Source organism: Lactuca serriola, chromosome 1 (genome assembly GCF_051521515.1).
Source record: "Lactuca serriola cultivar US96UC23 chromosome 1, Lser_US96UC23_V15, whole genome shotgun sequence".
Taxonomy (NCBI): domain Eukaryota; kingdom Viridiplantae; phylum Streptophyta; class Magnoliopsida; order Asterales; family Asteraceae; genus Lactuca; species Lactuca serriola.
Genome location: NC_136408.1, coordinates 156,389,420 through 156,399,090, shown reverse-complemented (window position 1 = coordinate 156,399,090; position 9,671 = coordinate 156,389,420). Strand labels below are relative to the sequence as shown.

The following is a 9,671-nucleotide window of genomic DNA, read 5'->3' as shown; positions in this document are numbered from 1 at the left end:
GGAACTACTCTTACAAGTTGATTACTTTATTATCGGTTTTGTCCCGACCATTACGAAATATTGAAATCTAAAGTCAAAATATGTCTTTTATAACTTCAAAATCGCATAAAACTTGAAAGAATAAAATTATCAATAATTAAAAAAGTTAAATTATTACGTTTGTGTAGGGTTGACAAATAACTTTTCACATGTTCAACAATTTTTATAATATTGTAAAATTTAATTAATGTACTGAAAAACATAACTTTTAATACCTCATGAGTAATTTTTTATAGTTTTAATAAAAGATAAATAAACACTATTTACATGAATTTTTTTATACCTTTTACAAAAGATAAATAAACTATATTATATATAAAAATGTATTTTATATATTTGATTGCTTTTGTAACTTTAATCTCGATTTTATCATATCTAAATACTTATTTACAAATTATGTATAACATGTCAAATTTTATACTTTAATACAACTAGATATGCCCGCGGCGACGAAAAATACAATTTTTTGGTGAATAGTTTCTTACGAGAAAATAATTATTAGATTTTATTATTAGTTTTTATATAATAAAAAAATTATCACGTTTAAAAATATATTTATTTATATCTTCTCTATATATTGCATGTTTATACTATCGATATAAATTAATTAATATTGGTGTCTAGTTTAAAAATATAAATTAATTTATATAGATTAATATAATATTTAAAAAAAATTATTTTACTCCACATTGAATTTTTTAGTAATCTTCTTTAATTCTAATTTTTAAACATGCGACAAATATTAATAAATTGATTAAGCATAATTGACTTGTATACAAAGCTTTGTAACTTATAATTTTTAAAATTTATGTATTATAATATAGTATAATATAATATAAAATTTTGGATATGAGCTTAAACAATTAGAAAATAGTTCCATAATAATGCTTTTGTATAAAAAAAATGATTGAATCCAAAAAGAAATGACCAACAAGAGTAAGCAACTAAGCATTTTTATATTTTTATATTTACCATAAATTATTATTAATTATTTTCTTTTTAGAACGGATAATTAACACATTCAGCCACTAAATCCAAATCCTAAACTGAACTTAGACCTCGCAAGAACATTGTGTCTATAAAAGAAGGAATACCTTGAAGCCTCCCACTCCAACCCAACATACTTTCTCTCCTTTCTCGCCTCTTCCTTCCTTACACATTGACTCACCGTTTACTGGTCGACTTCACGCCGTTCGCTCTGTAGTGTTCGCTCTTCAGTTGTCACTGTAGCTCTGTAGGCAGGTAACTGTGAAGACACATTTTTACAAGTTAGTTTCACAACAATTTTATCGTATCAATCGTAAATCACATCATAATCATTTGTTTGTTCATTAACATGTGACTGACACTTCGATTATCTCAATTACTTTTTTTGAACCTGAACGTTATGATTAACACTCATGATGAAAAAGCTTTAATATACATTCGATTGTAATAATGCAAAATTGCCTGATGTACCCCTTGTTCAAAACTTTTTGACGTGTTGAAGCCAAATCGTAAGACATCTTGGTTTTTCTGAAGTACTTTCGGGTGTTACATTCTTTGAGTCTAGATTAGGATTTTGCTAGTGCTGCGATCATATATAAATCAAGTAAATTAGGTTTTCCTTGAGCTGCAAATGCAATTTTGATAAGGGATATTTTTGTACATTTAATACTTACGATGTTGGTCAGCAAAACCTATGTCACTTGTCACTTAAGTCAACTTTGTCACATAATTGAGCTATCATTATCATGATCAGAGTTGCATCCTGAAGGGAAAACTCGTCCTAGCTGAACAATTATTAATGTTGTACTTTTAGATTTCTTACATGAATAATGGATAATATGTACATTCAGATGTGATTACGTACTTTTGGCCAGTTTCTCATTTGTGTGTTTAGCTTCATTTCTTTGGCAATCGTTTCATGTGGTGGTTGTACTCACAGAAGGATTTTGTTAACTTGAAGTTGTGTTCTATGGGCTGACGAGTATTACAAAACAATGCTGTCATATTGTTTAAAAAAAGAAGACAGAACTTCATATTGATGATAATATCTACATGCAACTCAAATGCTTGTGTATAAAGTGCAGTTACTTCTGAAGTTTCATCTAGTATAGACTATGTAATCAAATGCTTAGAAACAGTGTGACTTGTTAGTTTTAAAAACATATCATTTGGAACAAGCCCATAGTATTCTGATACTAGATCTTGTGAAGGATAAATTCTTATTTGGAAAGATTCTTTATTTCCCATAGGTCTTTTAACTGTTTGTTTACATCTAGTGAATGTTTGGAAATTGCCTATACATTTTATAATACCTTTCATAGGATGTTATAGTGGATCTTGTAGTTGATTTGTTTGAGGATTACATGACTGAACTTTAGATGGAACTTATTTAGAAATATTAGGGATGTCTATGGTGGTTTAATCAGATCAAATAAAGGTTTTGTAGGTTAATTGAATAGATTAGTTTGATATTTTCTTGCACCAAACTTGAGCAGAAAAACAGGTTAACCGATCTAATTAAGTGAGTAATCAATTATTAGATAATTCCCTTGTCAATGATATGGTGATTCTATATCAATATGTAGCTGTATATATGTCGGTTATTTCTGAAATGTATTGTTATTTAAACAATTCAAATTTTCAATATGTAGAATATAAGGTATCATTGTTGAGGTTTAAATTGTTTGATTAGATTTAAGTAGCATGGTTATTAATAATTTGAATTTTTCTGTAGAGACATTATGTATGGGATCCTGTAATTGAGGAACAAGCGAGGAAAGCGTGGGATTCAAAAGCTTCGAAACACATAACTAATAATGGTTATGCTCCATGAAATTTCTGAAGAAGCTTCATCTTCTTCATCAACTCATCGTCATGGATATGACGTATTTTTAAGTTTTAGGGGACTTGACACTCGTCATAGTTTCACTAATCACCTTTATAATGCCCTCATGCATGCCAATATCAATACCTTCTTGGATGATGAAGAGATTGAAACAGGGGAAGATCTGAAACCGGAGTTGGAGAGTGCGATTAAAGCATCCCGGGCTTCTGTTATCGTGTTGTCCACAAATTATGCTACTTCCACCTGGTGTCTTGATGAACTGGTGTTGATCCTTGAACAACATATGAAATCCAATCATCTTGTAATCCCCATCTTTTATCATGTTGAGCCCACCAATGTTAGAAAGCAACAAAGTAGCTTTGGAGATGCAATGGCTAAACATAGACAGAGGATGGAGGCAGAGACTGATGCAAATAAAAGAAGTAATTTGGCTCAAAAGATGGACCAGTGGAATAAAGCGCTTACAAAAATTGCTGATTTAAAAGGGAAAGATGCAAATGGAAGGTAACCACTTTCGTACCCATAATTAGCACATGAAAAGTTAATATCATCTATTGCATATGAATTTCAATATGTTTCTTCATTGTCATCAAATCTGGGTACTTTTGATGTATTTAAATTTGGATAAATGTTAAACAAATCCTTGAAGTTGAACATAGTTTTTGCAATTATGTGATTCCATAAGTTAATTAATATAGGTAGGTTAACCATTCTTCTAGTTTTAACACATTTGTTATTCATTTTTATATGCTTTTCATTAATAAACCAACTTTTAAATGGTTGTAATTTTCAATTTTTTATATCATTCTAACTCTAAGTCATATTATATGTTATTAAGATAAATAAATGCTCTTACTTGTTAGTAGCAAGCGTTAACTTATACCTATTCACTCAAAATTTGTTTAGACTTTAGATTCATTCAAAGCCACGATGATATTTAAGTTTGATGGTTTTGTAAAAACACAATGAAACTTGTTGGCCCATCAATGAAAACTTCTATAACATTGGTGCTTGGTCCTGTATAGATGAAAGTATGACCCTGCACATTAAATACTTATATGGTTAGAAGTTCATACATAATGATAGTTATGTAATTAACTTAATAAAAAATAGTTTAATATGATACTCCGACATGGCATGTTAGTTTTTTGGATTGTGTTTAATGGTTCTTAGTTTCTTACTAAATTAAATGGTAGGCCAGAGGCTGCGTTAATTGAAGAAACTGTTAAGGACATCCACCGTAGATTACGCATATCCTCGAGGTTTCCACTACCTCAACTTATTGGGATGGATGATTCCATTAAATTCATAATTTCATGGCTGAAAGATGCATCATCACATACGACTGATATACTCTCTATTGTGGGTATTGGTGGGATCGGGAAGACGTCTATAGCAAAATACGTCTATGCGTTACATTCTCATGAATTTGACACAAGCGCCTTCATTGAAGATATCAGTAGAAGATGTGATCGAAACTATAATGGGATTATTGGTGTACAGAACGAACTCTATTACGAAATTTCAAAACCATGTTCAGTTCAAGTTCATGATGTTTCTATGTACACTTCAATGATAGTGAATGCAATAGCTCATAGAAAGGCGTTTCTTGTTCTTGATGATATTGGTAGTCTCGACCAATTAAATGCGTTACTTGGAAGCAAAGATTTTCATCCAGGAACCAAAATCATAATAACAACAAAGGACGCATGGTTGACAGAGAGTTGTGAGCTATTCAGAACGAACATTAGACCAAAACCTGTAACATACAAGATTCAAGGCTTATCTGAGATTGATTCACAAAAGCTTTTGTGTTTTCATGCATTTATGTGCAACAATCTCAAGGCAGATTATGAAGAGGTGTCAAAGAATCTAGTAAAGTATTGTCAAGGACATCCATTGGCTCTTAAAGTTTTGGGTAGGTCTCTACATAATCGAGATGTAGGTTATTGGGAGGGATACATAGACAGACTAAAGAAAGAAAATGGCCCCTTTATAAGTAATGTCTTGAGAGCGAGCTATGACTCTTTGCCATTCAAGAATGATAAAGAGTTGTTTAAGCATATTTGTTGTTTTTTTGTTGGAGAGGATAGAGATGTTACCGAAACAATATTAAATGCATGTGATATGGACACAAGATCCGGGATCACAAATCTTATTGACAGATGCCTTCTTGATATTTGGTGGAATAACGAATTCATGACCATCGAATTAACGATGCATCAGTTGGTTCAAGAGATGGGAAGATTTCTGGTACGTGAGGAATCATCTGACAAGCCATGGGAACGAAGTAGATTATGGTGTCATGAGGAGTCATTTAGTGTGTTGAAACAAAATAAGGTAAGAGGCCATGTATACTTCTTCTAGTTATTTTTTATTCTCTTTAAACATGTTTATAACATTTGTAAAATAATTTTGCATCCCTTTTCTTCTTAGGGTACGAAAAATGTTCTAGGCCTCGCCCTTGACATGAGAATGCTTGAGAAAGAGAAATTATGTGGATCGTGTGAGCTAAAAACAGATGCATTGAGTAAGATGGATGATCTGATGCTGCTAAAACTCAGTTATGTGCAAATAACAGGCTCTTACAAGAATTTTCCAAAAGAATTAAGATGGTTGTGTATGCATGAGTTCCCGCTGAAGTATATACCTTCAGATCTACCGATGGAGAATCTAGTTTCTCTTGACATGTCATATAGCAAAATCGAATCATTTGACATTTGTTATAGTAATCCACAACCACTTCATGAGAGGCTAATGGTAACTTATCTCCGTTTATTACTCTTCTATGCCAAATTAATAAAGTTCACAACTTTTCTAACTTATCTCAATTTCAGCAATTGATTGGGCCATGCTTATGCTTATACTCAAAAGACAAAAGGCTGCTACGATCACTGAAGATTCTTAATTTAAGTTTCTGTAAACAACTCCGTACTCTTCGAGGCTTTGACCACCTCCCTTCACTTGAGAGGTTAATACTTAGGCGTTGCACTGGTTTGCTTGATGTTTCTGAATCAATTGAAAAATGTGAAGAACTTGTCCTTGTTGATCTAAGCTACTGCAAAAAGCTTGTAAATCTTCCCAAAATTATAAGCATGTTAAAGAAGGTTGATTCATTGTCGCTAAAGGGATGTAATCTTGGTGAATCTCAAATCGGGATTAGGGATATCGATTCAACAGAAAAGCTCAAGGCTGACAATAATGGCAAAAACATAAAAAGGCCTTCTTCCGTTGTTCTCAAGGCCATACCAAGTGATTTGAAGTTCTTTACGATTCCTTTACCAAGATCTTTAGTAAGGCTGTCACTTGCAGATAATAATTTGTCTAACGAATCCTTTCCCATGGACTTCAGTTGCCTAGTCATGCTAAAAGAGTTATATTTAGATTACAATCCTATCGTTTCCCTACCTAATTGTGTGAGAACCCTTCCTGGGCTTGAGAGACTTAGTATGGTAGCGTGTAATATGCTGACGTCAGTAGAGCATCCTCAAAATACACTAAAATTTATGCAAATCTATATAGAATCTGATGAGCCTAGGCTGCGAAAAGTTGCATATGATCCTAAAATCAAGATGGTAATAAACCGGGGATCGCTAGGAACTTCTTCATTTGAATTTGAAGGGATGATCAAAATCCAACCAATGGAGATCGTTGAGGAAAAGATATTATCCAGTTTAGGCTGGAATAAGCTAGAATTTCCTATTGGACAGCGCATGGCAGTTTTTTTCATTGGTAGAAGAAAGGAATCTGAAATCCAGGTTTGGTCTAGTTAATTATATGTTTTTGCATGAATATGTGTATATATATATGATTAATGTGGTGATTGATGAATTTGTCAGATGTATTATGAATTTGGAATATTCAGCACAATTTGTGGAGGTGAAGAGATGCCGAATTGGATTACGGATAGAAGCACAGGGCCATCGATATCATTTACAATCCCATCATCTTTTAACAAGCTCAGAGGACTGAATTTTTGTTATGTGGCGACATCTGGATCTGATTTGACTCTTAATTTGCCGGTGATCAAAATATGTAATATAACAAAAAACCTCACCTGGATGTACCAACATTACATTGAAGCGGTTGAGGTTGATGGAGGGTGTTTGATGTTTTTAAGCCATTGGATGTTTGGGATGAATGAGATGGAATGTGGTGACCATGTTACTATTACACTAAAGGAGAATCCAGATGATATTGGTAATGCAGTTACTAATGTTATAAAGGAGTGTGGGGTGAGTTTGGTGCATGAAGAAGAAGAAGAAGAAGAAGAAGATGTGTTAAGTTATTACAAGTCATGGAATAACATCATTGGTCGTGATCTTACAAAATTGCAGTCAACAACGGGAGAATATGTCCTAACCAGAAGTCAAATTTGGCGGCCTTACCCATGAATCTACTAATAATCCGAGTCTCTTTAAAGGTGGATGCCATTCTTATGTATTACATCTTATTTAAAGCTGATAATAACTATGATAGTGTTAAATTAATGTTTTCATTTTCTGCAATCATTGTCAAATCTTTAATCTATTTCTTTTCGTAATATATTTTCAGATGGCAGTCATGGCTAAGCTTTGTCACTCAACAGACTTACACTTCTGGATCACCCGACATTTGCCATCTACAGCTTTCAAATTTCAGACTCTCTTATTTTTAGTTTGTTTTTATGTATTCTAGTTGAATTTAAAAATGGAATAAAGTTGTGCGGAAAATGTGCTTTATTTCATCATATGGGGCTAATTAATTGTATCTTTTCACAATGTGCATGAAAAGAATTTGACCATTTTGTTAAATGAGGCATAAGATATACAAAGGCTTTTTATATCTACACTCCAATCTACCGCACTCCATCCTATTTTAACTAGTTTTGACTTTTAACTATAGGCCTAGCTACTTTTGACTTTTACTATGGGCATGTTAGCTTTTATTAAAAACAAGCATGAGTGAAGAAAAAAGTCACGCTTCCCTTTTCCTTTTTTCTTTTTTTTTTCTTTTTATAATCCACCCGGCAACTTAGTTTTGTAGATTTATTTTAAAGATATTACTTCTTCTCCTATTTAAAAATATGTCAAAACCCATATGTTTTAATAATGTTTACCGGTAATAGATACGTATAATTTTTTTGTTGCTGGTCCCGCTCGATCAAAACCCACATGTTTGATCTATTAGTAAATGATATATTATTATATTTATTATTATTTATATGTAAAATAAAGTTTGCCATTTAATTTTATTATTTTATAGGTATTTAGATCTTAACTTCTGTTGCTTTTCATTTTATGTTGTGTTTTGAATTCATCTATATAACAAGTAACAAATCATTTTTTAAAACTTGAAGTTATTAGTTTAAAATAAAGTTTTGAAAACAAGAATGCAAAACAAATAACCAAAATAACTCTTTGATTAATTGGAAAATCACTCAAAACCAATGTTTTTACAATCTGTTCTCATAATCATAAACTCAAGTATGAACATGTATATATAACCTAACATACCAACTTGTATTAGACTAGGAAACTTAGGATTCCAACAATCACCCCCGAATCTCTAAGTCCTTCTAGAGAATTCTTCAACCCGATCAATATCCTATTATCTCTTTTCACCACCCCGACTTTTTTAATCAAGTTTGTTCCGAGAGCACTTTTCCGCTGAATAACAAGACAAGGTCACGACCACATTTACCGTCTTCCGTCACTCGCAACAAAATAACCAAAATAACTCTTTGATTAATTGGAAAATCACTCAAAAAAAACGTTTTACAATCTGTTCTCATAATCATAAACTCAATTATGAACATATATATATATATATATATATATATATATATATATATATATATATATATATATATATATATATATATATATATATAACCTAACATACCAACTTGTATTAGACTACGAAACTTATGACCAACTTGCCATAAACTAAACTTTCCATAAATTAGATTGTTTGGACCCCAAAACTTAGGATTCCAACATAAAACACATTAGTTTGAAAAAACCATTCCAGGGTATATATATATATATATATATATATATATATATATATATATATATATATATATATATATATATATATATATATATATATATATATATATATATATATATATATATACACACTCAAATTAGGATATTAGTTATTTGTAAAATCCACTAACGTAAAAAGTTAAAAGTTGCTCAAGGCTTATATTAATTTTTATAGTAGCATAGATACGTTAACTTTTATATATATATATATATATATATATATATATATATATATATATATATATATATATATATATATATATATATATATATATATATAAGACAGAGAAAGAAAAGAAATATAGAAAATTACTTTTTCGGAAAACAATATAACCAAAACATTTTATTAATACAAATGATTAACTAATTATGATTTTAAATAGGTGTTTAATAGACCGGAGTGTCTCCAACAATACCTTATACAAAATGTGTTTGAAAAATCTCGAAATATTTAGTTCAAAGTCTAGGACTGCTTCTAATCAAATACTGTAGATGAAATCATTCGTCATCGGTCGCCCTTAATCGTTCCTTTAAGCATGTTTCATGCTTTTTCTCGAGGAATATTGTCTCAACCGCTTGACATAGGTTCCGGCCCGACACCACTATAACATATAGTCTTTTACGCCGACAATTACAACAATCATTGATATCGGGTCTCCAACCAACTCAATGATTAAAATAGGGGGCGAATGTCTACCACAATAGTGATTGTGTTCAAAACGGGTATTCCCGTAAAAACCAAACCATTTTGATTTTGGGTAAAATAA

At 31.3% G+C, this 9,671-nt stretch overlaps 1 protein-coding gene across 1 annotated transcript; it reads left to right on the top strand.

Annotated features, from left to right (window-relative positions):
* Positions 1 to 1,141: 1,141 nt before the first annotated feature.
* LOC145100379 (disease resistance protein RUN1-like) lies at positions 1,142 to 7,616 on the top strand. The gene is made up of 7 exons (XM_079037677.1): positions 1,142 to 1,281; positions 2,762 to 3,376; positions 4,069 to 5,212; positions 5,309 to 5,632; positions 5,710 to 6,630; positions 6,712 to 7,295; positions 7,427 to 7,616. Exons 2-6 carry the CDS (start codon positions 2,844 to 2,846, stop codon positions 7,264 to 7,266), a joined length of 3,477 nt encoding a protein of 1,158 aa, XP_078893803.1. The 5' UTR covers positions 1,142 to 1,281; positions 2,762 to 2,843; the 3' UTR covers positions 7,267 to 7,295; positions 7,427 to 7,616.
* Positions 7,617 to 9,671: the final 2,055 nt, after the last annotated feature.

What these genes read in the sequence shown, in the direction of transcription:
- LOC145100379 (XM_079037677.1), top strand. Translation starts at nt 2,844, where the DNA reads ATGGTTATGCTCCATGAAATTTCTGAAGAAGCTTCATCTTCTTCATCA. An exon ending in CACTTCATGAGAGGCTAATG is followed by an intron (nt 5,633 to 5,709) that starts GTAACTTATCTC and finishes TCTCAATTTCAG; the next exon opens with CAATTGATTGGGCCATGCTT. An exon ending in GAAAGGAATCTGAAATCCAG is followed by an intron (nt 6,631 to 6,711) that starts GTTTGGTCTAGT and finishes TGAATTTGTCAG; the next exon opens with ATGTATTATGAATTTGGAAT.